At 34.1% G+C, this 18193-nt stretch overlaps 2 protein-coding genes across 3 annotated transcripts; one reads left to right on the top strand and one right to left on the bottom strand.

Annotated features, from left to right (window-relative positions):
- Positions 1–2113: 2113 nt before the first annotated feature.
- Positions 2114–13010, bottom strand: LOC132604322 (uncharacterized). 2 transcript variants are annotated; one of them, XM_060317776.1, is made up of 15 exons: positions 12832–13010; positions 9760–10367; positions 9340–9652; positions 8911–9057; positions 8729–8817; positions 8529–8621; positions 7520–7646; positions 7091–7155; positions 6744–6918; positions 6317–6511; positions 6188–6235; positions 4981–5118; positions 4781–4863; positions 4105–4220; positions 2114–2608 (listed from the first exon to the last, which is right to left on the bottom strand). In XM_060317776.1, the coding sequence occupies exons 2-15, from the start codon at positions 10350–10352 to the stop codon at positions 2538–2540; spliced, it is 2253 nt and encodes a 750-aa protein (XP_060173759.1). In that variant the 5' UTR covers positions 10353–10367; positions 12832–13010; the 3' UTR covers positions 2114–2537. The 2 variants fall into 2 exon arrangements, with proteins under 2 accessions (XP_060173759.1, XP_060173761.1); XM_060317778.1 differs by having other exon boundaries at positions 9760–10362.
- A 2496-nt stretch (positions 13011–15506) lies between these two features.
- On the top strand, positions 15507–17008 carry LOC132602624 (acetyl-CoA-benzylalcohol acetyltransferase-like). The gene has a single exon (XM_060315431.1). The coding sequence runs from the start codon at positions 15507–15509 to the stop codon at positions 16833–16835; it is 1329 nt and encodes a 442-aa protein (XP_060171414.1). The 3' UTR covers positions 16836–17008.
- The last annotated feature ends 1185 nt before the right edge of the window (positions 17009–18193 follow it).

Below are 18193 nucleotides of genomic sequence, written 5' to 3'. Positions count from 1 at the left end.
ATTTATTCTTTTAAAAAGAAATCTGAAAAATCGTTATTTGTAGAATAAGGAAAAATAATTTTTCAACATCCATTTCTTTAAAAAAACAAATGTAGTAAGTCTTTTTTATATATATATATATATATATATATATATATATATATATATATATATATATATATATATAACAGAATTGGATTTTCATTAAAACATGTGGAATTTTTTTAAGTTTGGAAAAAAAAATTTAACGGGTGGAAACCCCATTTTTTTTTTAGAAAATTCAATTTTTAAATCTGAAAAACTGATTGTTTTTTTAAGTAAAATGTGCAAAACTAATACTCCATAATTTTCTTCTAGATTTAAAAAAAGATAGTTTTCTGGTTTTTTTTTTAAACACAGTTTTTCCATAAAAAAAATTAATTTTTTCAGATTTTTATAAAAATCCAATTTTTCACATTTTGAAAAGAAAAAAAATTAGTGTTGTCCGTTAGTCAAGGTTTTACTCGTTAAAAAAAAGTTTTTCAAATTTAAAAAAAATCCAAGGTTTCAGATTTCTTTTTAAAAGAATAAATCAATTTTTCAGTAATAAAATGTCATGTGCAATTTATTTATTTTTTAAAAAAACAAAATTAGTGTTGTCCGTTAGTCAAGGGGAATAAATGAGCCAAAAAGTTGAATTGAGGGGTAGTTTTAGCAAAATAGATGAATAAAGGGTATTTTTATACCTTTTCTAAAAGTTCAAGGGCATTTTTGTTCTTTTCCGTTAAATTTATTTGGGATTGCAACTAAAAGTGCACCACTTATGCAAACATAATGTACTATTAGTGCACCATATGAAAGAATATGTATGATTTTGATCCAAACTCAAACATTATGAATGATTTTGGTCCTTTCATTATCAACTACCACCATAGCCGTCTGCTATGGCTACTACCATGACCATTCTCAGCCACAACCATCATCACCGTTAATCACCACAACACTATCACAAGCAATCATTTACAACCATCACCATCAATCACTATTACCACAACCTATGCTGCTCGGACATGCCAAAATATTGTCACACCCACATTGAATCTTCCAAAAATGCACTACTTCCAGAGGATTCCACACACCCAATTACATTTTTGAATATCTTGAGCAACATAAACCAAAACAACCAATAACCACTACGACAATCACTATCATCAAACCGCCATAATATATTATCAACCATCACTATCAATCACAATTACAGTTAGCCATTACTATCATGCACCGTAATTTATGAACCGCCACTGCCAACTGCTACCATCATCCTCCGTCGATAACCACGCCTGTCGGCAACCATCACCATATAAAATTGGTGGGAGAATTATTTTCTGAAGTATCCGTAGATAAGTAGTATTTTCTGAAATACTCCAAAATTGCTCAAAATAACAGTGTAGAGGAACCCATCAAAAGTTCTTGGACCATGATTGACTGGACCGAAAAGAAAGAAAAAGTACTGAAATGAACACAAGCATGAGTAAAGTAGGACTGTCTTTGTTTTGGCTTCTAGGATTCTTTCTGTGGACAAAAAAGACAGGAAAGAGAAGCACTGATGTAATTGTGAACAGAAAGTCACGTGGAAAATGGACTGCATTGTGTTTCGGGTCTTATTATGTCTTGGGTTGTCTTTTGTCCTTTCTTTTTCACACTTAGGGTCGTTTGGTAGGAACGATGGGATGGACTGATTATTAATCCAATGAGATTGAAATTAATTCTATATTTAGTTGGTGAGATAACTTTTTAATATCCCATCCAATCCCATGTAAATGGGATAAAAGGTGGGATTAATAATCCCACATAAAGAGCGGGATTAATAATCTCATCTTATCCCACTCAATTCCACCTACATGGGATAAATTATCCTCCTACCAAAAGACCCTTAGTGCATATTTTGGAATGATTCTTGTGCCGTTGTGGTTTGTGAACTTGAGTTGTACAGTATTAGTGAATGTGACAATCACTGAGAGAAATTCAAAAAAATCATTAATAGGCAAACCCCACTGTCAGAACAATCACTTGCATCTTCTGGCTATTGAAAGGATAATAAGAAATTAAAAAAAAAAAAATCAAAGTACCTCCCGCTTTAGTCGTGTTATAGAAATATTGACAGAATATGAAGCTCCCCTTTGATACCAAGAGAAACTCCTAATTCAAACCCATACTATTAAAAAAGAACATGTTTCCTCATCAGAATATTGGATATAGGACGAATCTCCAGTATACATCCACGTCAAAAATATTCAGCCTCAACTTTAGAATACCCTTTACATGCTTACAGTATATATCTATTTATTTTCCTTGTATCTTTTACCATATTCCTATGAAGGGTCTGGGTTCATATGACATAGGGGAGTTTCTCAAATGGGACTAACCTCAATGGCTGTAAAAGTAATTGCTGTTAGAAATGAAAACTAACAGACATTTGCTTTTCTATAATTGGAGGCCTAATTACATGACTGAACTACGTTAGTGAAGTGTATGTTTTATTATTTTCTAAGTAACCCAAAACTGTTGCATTACTTAGTCTATTCATCGGACCTGGCATCTTCTACACGGCTGCCTAGCTTAACAATGTCTTCGACAAAAATCTTTCCATCTGCAACAAAAAGACCCAACAGAAGTTAGAAGCAGCATAAATAGAGAAACGTTCATTTTTCATGTCAGCCTTGATAGATACTGTTAACTCCCGGAAACTTGTAAGGCATTAAGATTATTAATGGCTCTCCTCCTGTTTTCCAGATACATAAATCTCCACTGTAGATCGTAAACTAAGAGTTGCTTCTTAGAGAAACGCGTTTATTTGATTCACAAATACAGAAAATTCAGTATCAACCTAAAGAAGAAAAAATGTTGTGAATTAAGTATTCACTTCAAGAAATTAAAAGGAATGGAAAAGATGGTAAAAGAAAAGGAAACAACAAACAGATAGAGTCAGAGTTGACTATTTTCTGACGTACTGGAAATATGATATAATTAAAAGCCACTAAAAGAAATGAGGGTCATTATCAGGAATCTGAAACAACAAAAGGTAGTCATTGAATCCATTGGTGTCCATACAATGTTATAGCTAACTTTTCCGACGTCTATTATTTACTGTCAATAAACAAGTTAACCTGGCTTTTTTACAGTGAGACGGTAATTATTTAGTTAAGCTGGCTTTTTTACAACAGTTGAGGTTTGGAACTCTTAATTCAAGGATTATGTACATAGATAATATGTGACTTCTTTAGTACTAGTATAATTCTTCTAATGGACTCACATCAAATATGCTGTTAAAAGCTACAGATAGCTTATAGCCACACAGTTAGCAGGAAGAATAGCAGTGCTTAATTTCTATCCCTAGTTTCTTGCTTATTTCACAGCTTATAGTTGAGTTTTTGATGTCATGGTTGGAAGTATGCTAACTGTGTGGCTGTTATGCTAGCACAGTTTGAACTCTCTACATATTAGCAATTTTGGTAATGAAAAGTTTCTTCACTCGCCAAAAAAAAAAAAATGTGGGATCATTAATTGCTATCAAACAGTGTCTCACCAACAAAGGCATTTAAACTGCAAAAAGCTTTAGTTATTTAAGTCACATACCAAACCATGTCACGTGTTAGTGAAGATATTCCAGGAGTACCAATAATAACCATAAATTAGAGGTGGCAAATGGGCGGGTTGGGCTGAATTTGGACGGGTCAAAATGGACTGAGTTAATAAATGGGTTGGGCTGAAATGGGCTAAAAAGCGAGTCAAAACCCAACCCGCGCAATTCTTACTAAGTTTAAATTGCTTTATTGGTTCTGTTATAATTTTTTAGTACCTAATAAAATTATTATTTTTCTTTATTACGACTATATCTATAACATATCAAATAAAAAAAAAATTGAAAATATTTTGAAAAAATTTCCCATGGATAAATTTGGGGTAGATATCAACCCAAATTTTGATGGGCTAAGCTAATAAATGGGCGGGTCAATAACCAGCCCAAACTTGGGCGGGTTGGGCAGGTTATGGTTTCATGGGCTAATTTTGCCACCTCTACCATAAATGAACAGTCAAAGCAAGAATCTTTTATCTTTCTGATTTTAAACAAAATTGAAAACTGACCTGTATCTTTTGAAAGGTTGCTGATGAGTTCTTGAACCCCTTCTTTGCCAAGAGTATCCTTCAAGTACATGGCTGCAGCTGCTAGCTCCTCAGGAGTCACTTTCCCATCATAATCCCTGTACAACAAAACAACATGCAAGCCAATTAAAAGCTAAATTTTGGATCTGCGCAATTGCAGATGAACATATAACTTCCCCTGCAACTTAGGTCACCACAAACCAGAACATTAATGAGAGAATTATAAACATGACTAATCATTACTTCCACTCATGATATGGTAATGTTCAGCTGCATGGCGCATGATTAATATTCCGCCAATTCATCTTCAAAAGATAACACAGATATCATTCAACTTTTGCAACATGAGAATCATTCAACGATAAGGAACACATTTCTGCCCGCATGCTTGTGAAGTTAAAAATAAACCAGGTGTATTAAAAGATAACTAAAGGGAACAGCATTCCCTCAAGTTCGACCTTTATTTCATTTAAGGAGTTGGAGGACACGACTACGCAAAATGGTTTCGTACTAGTATATTCAAGATTCTTTTTAATAAGTGCAACCAAAACTCCACGAGATGTATGAAAAAGAAAATGTCAAAGCCAAAAAGTGATTATCAAGCAATTTTTTACAGGGATCGCCAAGCAGAATTATCAAGCAAAATACCGCTGTTCACCTGTCAAGTATTCGCCAATGATCGCCAATTTTGGCATCAACGTCATCAATTTCCTTCTCGAGATTTTGAAGCATGGAATCAACCTGAAACACATCAGCCAATAAATAACTAATTTCAAATCAGCTGTAGGAACACATCCCAGTCCTCTGTTAGTTTCCCTTGTCACCACCTTTAGTACTATTTCATGTTGAACGTCTCACCTTATCTATGAGTGCCGATGAAATCCCATCATGTTCAGAAGAATGATCATTCTCATCATGAGCAGCTCTATATGCCTTGATGGCTTCCACTTCACCAACTGCACCCTCTTCATCTACCATGCTATGATAAAGCTTGATCTGACAAGAAAAGGAATCCTCCATGAGTCATTCTTGTTGGAGAATTACCTGACCTTATAGAGAACCAAAGAGATACTCGCAATATGCATTGCACCTAAAGAAAAATACCAGAAAAACATGAATAGCAAAGCAAGCCAGGCAGCACACAGGAGGGATGTCTTTTTTCTTTTTCTTTTTTTTTAATTTTATTTTATTGTTAATTTCTCTCTTGGTTAGGAGAGGGGGAGGGGGGAGAGAGCGAGAGGAGTATAGCTGGAGAAACAATGCGCCCTATTATTTCTCTGCTATTAATTGAATATTCTGCTGTTTAAGCTAGTCAAGAAATTGTGACAAAACCTCTTGAGGGTAGCAATATCTTTTTTTGATCAGTAATTGAGGTAGCATAATCTTAACATATCAGCAATAAAGTTACGAACTCCGCCTGTGTGAGCTCGCTCACATTGCCGGTCCCAAGCCCGGATAAAGGAGGAGGGTTGCCGAGGGTCAATCGGAAACAGCCTCCCTACCCAGGTAGGGGTAAGGCTGCGTACATCTTACCCTCCCCAGACCCCACTATTGTGGGATTACACTGGGTAGTGACCATGACCATCAGCAATAAAGTTACGCAGAAACTAGCCCCATGCTACAACCATCCTAACTACAAGTTATCATCTCTTTTACCTATAGGAAAAGGAAAACGAAAGACGGTTAAGGTTCATTTTGTTAAACGAACGAAGGTTAAGGTTTATTTTGTTTTCTTTGCCCAGAATTTATACTTCCAGTATCATCAATAACCCATACTCCCTCCATTGAATAGTGAGCATTCATCTTTACTTTGTTTCCTAGTAAGAGAAACAAATTGTTCAACTAAAAGCAAAAGAGAAATTTAGCATGATAGAAATCAAAATGCGCATGACGTCCATCATAAAAGCAGTTAGTACTCATTAACAGATGTAGGAAGGTCAACATGATTAAAAGCTATAGGAAAAGACAAAATAAAACGATAAACAGAAGAAAGAATCATTAAGAGATAGTTTTAACATAAGAGATTCCCATTTGCCTTTCTTGGTCTGGTTTCTCAATGACATACCTCTTTATTTACAAGCCTCAGGAACTCTTCACGCTCTTGGCTAACAGACTGCATAAAATAAAGTTATAAGAGATTGAGAGAAAAAACCAGATACTGTACAGTCCAAAACTTTTTCAATTCCATCCTTACAGAAGCAGAAGCTAGAACAGCCAAGGCACGGCTAATTTTACATAGCTGCTCTTGTTTGTCAATTGCTCTTGCTCGGGCTTGCTCTTGTGCTTCTGTAGCAGTTGGAATAGTCATCTCTTTCAATGCCACATCCTCTTGACTACAAACAGATTCCTTCCTTCTAGTTTTCTCTTCTTCCTCTTTCTCTTCTTCTTCCTGTTGACAATTACAATTACCTCTAAGCAGAAGATAATTGATGTTTACACAACTTGACATATAATACACGCCCTAAGAGGCAGATTCATTTCCTGACAGATAACGGAGTCAAGAAATAGAATCCCCAGTTAAGAGAACAAAACAGATCCCGCTACATCCCGGCAGGGGGGTGGGAAAAAGATCACAGCATCAGATAGGCTGTTCATTTGACAAGAAGAAAAAAGACATCAACCTTGATAAGCTCCTCCTGCATTTCAAGATAATCCAGTTTCCTTCTCCTTTCCGATACAGAATCTTCAGATGGCAGGGAAGTGATTCCCACAGTGTCCACAACCTCATCTGGTAGCGAAGACAGTGTAGCTCCAACTACCTCCTCTGGCTTCAACCTTCCAGAGACGGTGAAAGACCTGCTCACAGTATGCAAGGAAAAAGCAGGTCAGCAGGTCATGTGTGCTCCAAGGTGAACAAATTAATCAGCTACAAGTTGAATAATCTTCCAGAAAATCATAATTAGTCCATGCATATACTAGTCCAGAGGTTCTGAATTGCAGGGGGAGAGAGAGTAATACACGGAGATACCTGGAAAGGATCAGAAGTGAAGAAGGCACTGAATGATTAAGTGACAAATCCAACCAATCTCGGAGCTGCGCAAGAATAACAATATCAGAACAAATTACAATACTTCTGATATGTTATGTATATGTTTCAAAAGCCTACATTTCTTTCCTAAACTCTATGTCTACTCAAATACTCACAAACAAATTGAGACGAGTACTTTTTATTGACAATGAGAACTTTTGGCAAGCAAATCTCTAAAAACATGAAGTCAGCATTCGATATCTTGCAAAGATAGTATGGAAAACAGATATTGCAATTGCAATCCAACATCTAATGATGCAGCTGAAAAGTTGCTGCAATTCAGTAAGAACTCGACAGATATCCACATAACATCAAACTGAACAAAATACATTTCTATCGATGTTATTTACAACAAAATTGACAAAGAACCTGTTGACGCATTTCTTCCACGGAAAGTAAACCAAGCATGCCTCGCTCTCTACAATCTTCACGAAGTTCAGCCTCTGAAAGAGACTCCACACCTTCAGCTTGAATCAATTTGTCATCTTCTTTGATCCTATGAAAATGATGGGATTTTCAGTATCACGTATATTTTATTAGATGCAACTGTACGAGGACGAAATTGGTTACTTCAGAAGTAGCTCGTATGTTTCATATGACATGTTAATGAACAAGTAGACATGTTCCTTCTATTTCTCAAAAAACAACACCTGAAGAGTAAACAGTTTTTTCCATCAACAATTGATACTGACTAAGACAGACTGGTAAAGTTGCAATGTCTCTGCTACTGACTAATGTAGCTTCTTCTTAGAAGAGTAAACAGTTTTTTCCATCAACAATAAAACAAAATGATGTTATCTTGGAGGTCTCTTGTGGGTCATAAAAGCAGAGCAAAAACTGTTTCCATCAACAATTAGACAAAAAGATGTTATCCGGAGTCTGGTGCAGATATACGCTTGTTTGAGCTACATAGCTTGTCAATACCAAAGGGCAAGCATGATCAAACAAACTGTAACCTCTTCCCAGTGAAAGTCAAGAGGAACTGAATATACATCGACATGAAAGACCATTTTCTTATTTCTGTTGGCAAGCTAAACAGACTGATATATCAAGTCTGTTTATCCACATGAAAGACCACTATTTTGTTTCTGATGCCATTTTTCGAGACAATGCTTCAAACACTAAAACAGAGTCCAAACACCACCACCAAAAGAGTGTCATGCTATACTGGAGATTCAGGAAGTGACTCACTACTGAACAGTGTTAGTGAAAACTTCTTTTCTTGTACCTCCAAAAGCATCAAGAACAAGTCAAAGTATGGCCTATTTCACAAACTGTGATTGACAAAAAACTTACATTCAGAATATCTAGAACAATCTCTAACATGCCTTTTTGCTTTAAACATTATCCTACATGGGAAGATGAAGATGTGGCACACCTTTGCAATCTCTTCCGAAGCATAAAACGCAAATAAGCATCTGTTCCATAAGGACTGATCCCCATATACTTGCACATACTTACTAATCGAGGCCTGAGAAATAGAGAAGATACAATTCCTTCCATATTCAGAAATTAGATCGCATATCAAGTAGACTAGATAGAACCGTAGAGAATAAAAATAATAGTTACAAACCCAACCTGCTTATATTATCTAGGGTAAGTTCATCATTGAACAGCTTGGCAAAGCCTAAAATTTCCTCATTTGTGACTCCTGCCCCTCTTCTAACCTGCATCACGTTATAACGTCATATTTAGACAAGCTGAATGCTATTGATCTTAGTTGGCACTTCTTGTTTCCATATTTTTAGCCTCTGGATCACCTTGCTCAGAAATTCATCAAGATCTTCAGCTGTTTTCTTTAGTTCTCCACTTCGAGAGTTTTGGACTTCTTTAGCCATCTCCTTCACGGTGTCTTGAAGAAATTTTGCATATTCTATCCTCGCAATCAACCTCCTCTTTAGTGCTTCCTATAAGTGAAGCATAACCAGTAAATCGATGATCTAAAGGAGGATAAACTCTTTAGCTTAAGTAAATGCAAAAAGTAATAATCTGAGATCGTTAAGGTCACTGCAATTTGCTTGTGGGCAGAAAACCATTTCACCGGTACATATTACGAAACCAAGATAGAGATAACAAGGGCTAGAATTACATACTAGCATGAATATACGAAATCACACAAGTAAAAAGATTACAGACTACTTAGACAAGAACAAAGATTTTACTTAACACTCGGAAAGACAATATTTGACCTGTTCTTTCATTTTGTCTTGAAAAGTAGATGGCAACATGTTTGGAAACAGCTTCAAGAATACAGGCAGTAAGAATTCCATGAATGGGACAATGATGAAAACAGCAAATGGAACCAGCCTAAACATATCGGCAGTAGTCCGTGTGAGCTGTTGCCTCTCTCGTCTAGAAAGACTCTTTCCACCAGCTAGTTTTATCAGCAGTCTTGAACTGATCCTCATATCAGCCCACAGGAGCTTAAAACCTAGCCAGTAATGTTGCATAGTAGATATAAACTCATGCTTCCAGTGAGCAAGTTTTTTTGCCCAATCTTCCCTGAATAAAGACCCATAATGAGATAAAGGAAAGCATGCAACTCAGCACTATCAGAGACACTTCTTGTTTAGCCAAAAATAAATCAACAGGTTCTAACAAATCCTAACCTACTCATTGCGGCCACCGCTCTCAAAGCGGGACCAATCCCCAAAAGTGTTGCCCATATTCTCTGAATAACAGATTTAGCAACCTTCTGAGATTCTTGCGGCCGTTTCGCTTTTGCTTTGGCCTTTGCAGTACTTAATCCTACAACAGCCTGATCACATTCCTCAGGAGAAGCTTCACTTTTCTTTTTGGCAATCAAGTCTTCTTCGTCATCACTTTCCATAGCAGGTTGTTTTGCTGTTGCTGTAGAAGCAAAACGTACAGAGTACGGCGACAACCTCACGCCAATCGAAGAAATAACATCAACTTTCCTATTTACATAGCCAAATGCTGTAGTATTATAATATTTTGGCTGGAACAATCCTAAACCAGAAAATCTCGAATATCCATCTTTTGCTGGAGAAACTTCATCGTGATCCTTTCTTTTATCTGAACCTTGACAAATACAATTCATAGTTGAGCTGAAACCGCGGGAGTCCAAATAATGAGCAGATTGCCCATACCCCCAACTTTGAAGATTTTGAATAGACCGAGCAGAGACATTCAAATAGTCAGAAAGAAGCCTCCTCCTCCGTAGAATCGCTCTAGAAGCCATTAATTGCCCTCTTCACTAACAAACAAAAATCATCATGTTCAGCAAGTGGCACACAAGTTACTCAAATAAGATACCACACCAGTACTGCAAATCGTACGCGATTAATTGCAAATTATAGGAAAATATTCGCTTCATCCATTTCTTCTAAATATAAAGAAATAACATAGAACACGTAAACTGCAAATATGCTCTAGACGTATATACACACACATTGATCCTTCTAGAAGGTTCTATGGCATGCCTTCGAGTGTGTATATATGTATAGCATCCAAGGGTCTGACCTAGCAGTCAATGAAACTGGAACGTAAGACTAGAGTTCAAGTCCCACTAGAAGTAATAAATAAATTAATAAGCTTAGTTATTTCTTTACATTTGAGGCTAGACAAGATTGATTGATATTCGCGTTGGTGGAAAGGAGCCTGTAGCTGGTAGATTAGTCAAAATGCGTACAAACTAGCAAGAACACCACCATTAAACACACATTTATTATGTGCGTCTAAAGCACATCACCAGCAAAACATCACACTCCTTTCGTTTCATCTTAATATATATAATGCAAATTTGTGCTAATAATTAATGAAAACAAATTTTAAAACGCAAGTAGAGCTAAAATTATATGGATTTAAGTTATATGCACTGACAGTAAGTTAAACTGTTATAACAGGTTACTTACTATTAACTGAAAAATACAAAGCAATGCTATTAAATAGAGTTACTTTGCAATTAAGTGCCAATGCACAAAAAATGATTATATTTTCTCTTTGATAAGGAAAAAACTGAAATTCAAATTAATTACATAGGACACATCACATAAGCATTAAAACTACAAATATACTCTACTAATCTCCTATAATAAGACAACAATTTCTTCTTAACATTTACAATGCAAATTTGAGCGAGAATTTAAGAAAACAAATAAGCTAAAATTAAATAACACAAAGAAACAGCAGTAAAAACTGCAAATATATTCGATTCATCGCCTATTACAGGATAATGTTTTCTTCTTAACATACTACGCAAATATGTGCTAAATCTTAAGAAAACAAGTAAAGGTAAAATCAATTACATAGGACAAAAGCATTAAAGCTGAAAATATACTCAACTAATCTCCTAGTATAAGAAAATGATTTCTTCTTAACATATACTACACAAATTTGTGCAATAAATTAAGTAAACAAGTAAAGGTAAAATCAAATTACACAGAACACTAGCAGTAAAAACTGCAAACATGCTCTAGAGATATATATATTCAAACACATATTGATCCTTCTAGAAGGTTCCATGGCATGCCTTAAATTACACAGGACACGAACATTAAGACCGCAAATATACTCAAAGGCATAATACATAAATAGGCCCTCAAACGTGGCCTCAGCTGGCAAGTATGCCCTCCAACTTTGAGTGTGCACAAGTAGGCACCTCAACTTGTCTCCGCTTTGCCAGTTGAACACTCTAAGAGCCCGTTTGGATTGGCTTAATAAGCCATTTTTAACTTATTTGGATATTTGGCAAAAATAGAAAACAGCGTAAATTAAGTTAAAAAGTGCTTAAAATAAGCCAAAACCAAGAAGTTGCTCAACCCCAACTTATTTTTTTGGCTTAAAAGCCATTTTGATTTGACCAACAACTTTACCCTTTTATCCCTTATATTTTCTATTAATTCCAATACTACCCTTACTTCTAAAAACCCTTTAAACACTTTTATCTAAACACGTAACTACTTGTTTATAAAATAACTTTCGGCACTTAAAATGTACTTTAAGCACTTATGCTTAAAAGCTACCTTTTCTCAGCTAATCCAAACGGGCTCTAACTTACAAAATGTTCATCTAGACACTCTCTGCATTTGTGTTTATGCGTTCAATTGTATACAAATTGAGGTGCCTGCTTGTGCACACCCAAAGTTGGAGGGCATACTTGCTAGCTGAGATCAAGTTTGAGGGTCTGTTTACGTATTATGACAAAATTAATCTCCCTATTATAAGACAAATGACTGCAAGCATACTAGATTAATCGCACTATTACAAGATAATGTTTTCTTCTTAATTAAAATATAAGAATACACTTGCATATCAATAAAAGCTACCCAAATTTCGTAAAAACAAAATAAAAATGAAACGATGATTCGCGAGATTAAAACAGCAAAAAAAAAAAAAATTAAAAGACGATTAAAACTGATAAATTTTCTGCAATTCAAAACATTCAAATTAATGATAAAAATAGCTTCGATAGAGAAAATAATTTTACTGAGAAATTCACTCTATATCACAATATAAGGAATTTGTGCTTAGAAATTAAGATAAATAAGTAAAGCTAAAATTAAACGATAATATCATCTTATTAACATCGCATATATTGCTGAAATTTAAGAAAACACGATATATTAAAAAGAAAAAGAAAAAAAGGCTATAGAAATTAATTTATTTTTTCACAAATTGATACTGCAAAATGAAATGATAATTTGCGAGATTATACTTACAAATTTCTCCTCGTTTAATGTGCAGAGAAAATAGTTTTTTTTTTTTTTTTTTTTTGCTGTGAAATTCACTATTCACTCAAACAACGTGTATGTATATATGTATATACGATGAAATTGAAAATGATTATGGATTTCAAGTGTATTTAGAGAGAAAAATATGGTGGATACAAATAGTGTAACTGGAACTTTAGGGTCACAATTTATATTTATACATAAAGCTAAGATTTTGGGAAAAAGTGTTTTAGTAATCAGGTATAGTGCAGGTACAAGTTAATAGGTGTACAACAATATTATGGACCAGTAGATTTGTTTATTTATTTTTTGCTTTTTCCTGTTTTTTTGTTGCATAATTTGGCGCGTTTTCTGGAAATAACTTATGTTGGATATTTTGATTCTGTGAAAAATGAAACGATGATTTGCGAGATTAAAACAGAAATAAAAATAGAGGAGAGAAATAGCTTGGATACTTACAAATTTCTCCTCCTTTTACGTGTGGAGAAAATATTTTGCTGTGAAATTTACACTATCGATGTGTATATTTACGAAGAATCGAAAATGATTATCGATTTCAAGTTTATTTATTAGGATCACAATTTATATTTATAATTATGCATAAAGGTTAAGGACAAAGAATTAGTTGAGATTTTGGGAAAATGGGGTTTTTTTGGTAATCAGGTGTAGTGCAGGTACAAGTTAATAGGTGTACAACAATATTACGGACCAGTAGATTTTATTTATTTTTCCTTTTTCATGTTTTCTTGTGTATATTTTGGCACGTTTCCTGGAAATAACTTCTTCTTCAAGGTAAGGAACTTAAAAGTAAATAAGGGCACACAACTTGCAGATGTACTTGTTTTTAGATGATTTTATTGAATTTTTCATTTGCAAATAAATTGTGTTTCATTATTACTTTTTGCACAAGAGAATTTGATGGTTGAATGTATTTCTTTATTAAAAATAAGAAATGAAACTATACTTCCATTACTATTTATAGTATACGAGTCGGTACTTTGATCACGTTTTTCTTACATTATTTTTAAATTATTTGAATTATAAATTATCATTACTTACAATATTTTTTATGTAGTTTCTAAATATATAAATTTTGTTTTTGCAAACTTAAAAAATTTATGTCAAAATTTATGATCAAAGTTATAAAGTTTGGCTCTCATACTCCAAAAAGGTTTACATAAATCAAAACAGACGGAGTATTAGTTATATCTTCCCTTTAATGGACCTTATGTGGCATGTATTTGAATTAATTGCTACCCCAATACTAGTATCGGACATCAGCACAGAAATGAAATAAATCTACAGACTTATTAGTGGAGTGTGTGTGTGTGTATTTTCATGTGATACGTTTGTTGCCGCAACATAGGATCGGCTTCACCATTTAGGTAATATAGATCACAAAATTCTTTTGACTAGACTGCTATGTTTGATATTCTCAAGCATAACATCAGATAAAATGAACGTTGGGGGTTTCAACTGTACAGCACCTTCAAAGGTTTTGAAATAGTTTTTTTTTTTTTTTTTTTGATTACTTTTGGGAGATTGCATAAGTACCCTGACTATACCGGATTTCCAGTTATACACTTCATGTTTGCGGAGGTTATATTATTCACTGGACTATTTCAAAAAAAATAAAGCTAACTAAATTTTTTAGGCATAATACATAAAATTTGGCCTCAGCTGGCAAGTATGTCTTCCAACATTGGGTGTGCACAAGTAGGCACCTCAACTTTGTCAGTTGAACACTTCAACTTACAAATGATCATATAGACACCTCCGTAGCTTATCTGTCACGTCAGCATTTGTGTTTATATGTTCAACTTTATACAAATTAAGGTGTCTAGGTGTGAATACTAAAGTTGGAGGGCATGCCAGCTGAGGCCAAGTTTGAGGGTTGTTTATGTATTATGCCTTTTTTTGTTTTAGGTTTCTCACTCGGTGTTCAGCACCAATATTGAGGCCCGACTAAATCGGGATTGGAAATCTCACATTAGGGGTAAAGTGCTCCCTAACAAAATCGACTCCGTATCCAGGAAACTCGAACCCGAAACCTCTGGTTAAGCTAACTACTTATTACATTTCAAATAAATTATAAATTCAACAACTATACTTCAATTTTACCTTTCAAATAAACAATAATATTTTGAGACGGAGGGAGTATGAGAAGCGACAGTACACCTTGGCATTTTTGTTGATTCCGTATGTTTATAAGCAATTGATTTTCAAAACAACGTAGGAAAAAGTTCCGCCAGTTTAAATGACAAAAAATTAATTTAGTGACTTTACTATTGAAAAAAAAGTTAGTAAAGTTAGTAGATGATCATTTGAGAAATTAAACTCTTAAACAGTAAGAATATTTCTAACTTACCATATCATAAGTACCAAATCCGACCCTATTTATGGTATGATTTTGCATTCTTCAAATTTAAAAAAACATACCAATCATTAAGGTTTACAATAATCTGATCCACAATCCACATACCAAGTGATCCCCAAATCAAATCTAAATTAGGTAACAAATTAATTTATTATCTATGTGTGAAGGGTTAGCAAACCTGGAATTTTACCTATATAAAGGTTATAGGTATAGCATAAGCTTCATAGAAAAATTATTTTGAGCCTCCTTCACTTTTTTGTTTTCCATTTACCAAATTCAAATTAACATGGAATTGAACTTGGAAATCATTTCCACAAAGCTCATAAAACCATCCTCACCAACACCACAACACCTTAAGAATTACAAGTTATCGTTTTTCGATCAACTTGCTGAAAGGGAACATATACCGCTACTACTTTTCTATCCATGTGGCAACGAGTCCATCATCGATGAAAAACTCGAACAATCCCTGTCCAGGGTTTTAACTCATGTTTACCCTGTAGCTGGAAGGTTATCAAAAGATCGATGCTCAGTCGATTGCCTTGACCAAGGCGTTACGTTCATAAAAGCTAAGGTCAATTGTCAATTCGACGATTTCATGGATGAAGTACAAAAGGACCTTAATCTCGCCTTGCTTTTCTTCCCACAGGAAATCCAGGATTTGAATGACGCGAATTTTGATGCCACTCCACCTGTGGTTGCACAATTAACAACGTTCAAATGTGGTGGTGTAGCACTATCTATTAGTGCATCGCACGCCCTGATGGATGGATTCACAAATTTTAAATTTGTATATGAGTGGGCTAAAGTGTGTAAATCGGAGATTCCAGCTAAGGAAATTAATTTCATGAGTTTTGATTTCGGTGAGATTCTTCCAGCAAGAGATTTATCGAGTATTTTCCCACCTCGTGTTTATCCAGAAGAGTTAGATGCAAAATATGTTGCCAAAAGGTTTTTTATTGATGAAGTTACTATGTCACTGCTCAGAGACAAATTATCAGGGGCAATAGATTCAGGGGAATTGTGCTTTAAGCCCTCAAGAGTTGAAATTATCACGGCACTTTTATGGAGGGCTCTAATCCGTGTTTCAGAAGCAAAACACGGATATTTGAGGCCTTCCTTAGTGTTTTTCCCAGTGAATTTGCGTGGCAAAATTTCGTTACCTCTAAAAGATAATGCATTTGGGAATTATGTAATTGATGCGCCGATGCTATTTGTCCCCGGGGAGACCAAGATGGAGCTGCACAATTTCGTAACGCTGATTAGGAATTCGGTGCAAAAAGCGACTGCTGCTTGTGCTATAGGTACAGCTGATGACATAGTCGCGACCGTGGCCAATTCATATAAAGAAATATTCATGTCAAAACAATGGGGTACTGACAATGATGAAGTTGACAAGTGTGTAATTTCGAGTTTGTGCAAATTTCCAATGAAGGAAACTGATTTTGGTTGGGGAAAGCCGAGTTTGATGCATTTTGGATTGAGAGATTTTGATAGTTGTTGGATGTATGATGCAGAATGTGGAAGTATTTGTGTTCAAGTGGATTTGAAGGATACTTATATGCGATTATTTGAATGTGACAATGATATTAAGGCTTTCACTAAGTTTTATTAGTCATTCTTATTTAGTAATTCTAAGAGTTTTCTTTAGTTCTCAATGTTGCATTTTTGGTTCCATGATATCAAGGTTTTACTAAGATTTAGTTGCTCTAGGAGTTTTTTTTTTCTTTCCAGTTTCTATGTTGTTTTTTTGGTCAAGTTTTCCAGTTTGAAACAAAGTATTGTATTCTCTGCTCCAAGGAGTGATGTCCTCTCTCTTTAATTTCATTAATTTAGAAAACACAATGGATAGAACTATCTCATTTTACTAAACAAATTTATAAATGAAGAACAAGCATTTGTTAAAGGCACACTTTTGCTCATTTCACCTGGGCTGGGTGATGAAATCTAAATATATTATTCACATTTTAAGTTAAGGAAAAACAGAACAATGTAAGAATATACAAGTTTTGGGATCTAAATTTACTATACACGTTTTAAGTTGATGGTAAATTTACTTACCAAAGGAAAAGAGAAATGTACAAGAGATTATTCCTCCAACTTTGCTTTAAAAATCAAACTCCTCCCTCAACTATGAATAATAAACATTCCTCCCCCTTTATCCTATGTGATGTCTATTTTACCCTTAACATTTTCAATCCTCCATATATACAATACTTTTTATATTATATAAAATTTATTTTTTTAACCTAGGTATTGTTAGATTTTCATTTAAATTCATATTATAAGTAGAATAATCCTTTTATGAATTTATCACAAAAATCGAATATTACTTTTTATGGTTGATATTTTAAAAAAGTATATATTATGTATGTACATGTATGTACATGCATGTACATATGTACACACACACCCTCTCATATTACCTGTTATTTTTCCATATATATGTATATGTATATTTAAGTTTCACTTCTCTCTTATCAATATATAAATGATTTTTAGTTATCATTAATGGAATATTTTAAATTATAATTTAAAATTCATTTATAATAAAAAAGTAAAATATTTTTAGGAATTTGTTATAGAATATACATTTATTTTTATTAATTATTTTGATTATCTACATTGAAATATATTTACAAAGTTATTATTACCTGTCATTTTTACTTGTATAAATAGATATCAGAGTTTTGATTATTATTAATAATAATAAAAAAATCTTATTCTTCTCATTTATTTCATTATAGAACGGCATTAATTATATACTTAACTGGTATTTCACACTTTCTTTTTCCATCTCAAAAATAATATTTTTTTACAGAAAATTTGTTCATAGATTAAAGAGACAAAAAAAACATAATTTTAAAGAAGTAGAAGAAAAAACAAAACAAGTTGATAATGTGAGGGTGAAATAGGAATTTTAAAAAGACAATTAGGAAAAAGGGGAGAGAATGACTATTGCTCAAAGTTAAG

The sequence above is a fragment of the Lycium barbarum genome, chromosome 7, assembly GCF_019175385.1.
Source record: "Lycium barbarum isolate Lr01 chromosome 7, ASM1917538v2, whole genome shotgun sequence".
Classification (NCBI taxonomy): domain Eukaryota; kingdom Viridiplantae; phylum Streptophyta; class Magnoliopsida; order Solanales; family Solanaceae; genus Lycium; species Lycium barbarum.
The sequence above is the reverse complement of the archived record's forward strand: the minus strand, read 5'-3'. Positions and strand labels throughout refer to the sequence as shown.

Coding starts and splice junctions, on each gene's coding strand:
- LOC132604322 (XM_060317776.1), bottom strand. CDS start 10,352: ATGGCTTCTAGAGCGATTCTACGGAGGAGGAGGCTTCTTTCTGACTAT. Junction 9,058..9,339: donor AAGACAAAATGAAAGAACAG/GTCAAATATTGT, acceptor CTTCACTTATAG/GAAGCACTAAAGAGGAGGTT. Junction 6,236..6,316: donor CTGTTCTAGCTTCTGCTTCT/GTAAGGATGGAA, acceptor TATTTTATGCAG/TCTGTTAGCCAAGAGCGTGA.
- LOC132602624 (XM_060315431.1), top strand. CDS start 15,507: ATGGAATTGAACTTGGAAATCATTTCCACAAAGCTCATAAAACCATCC.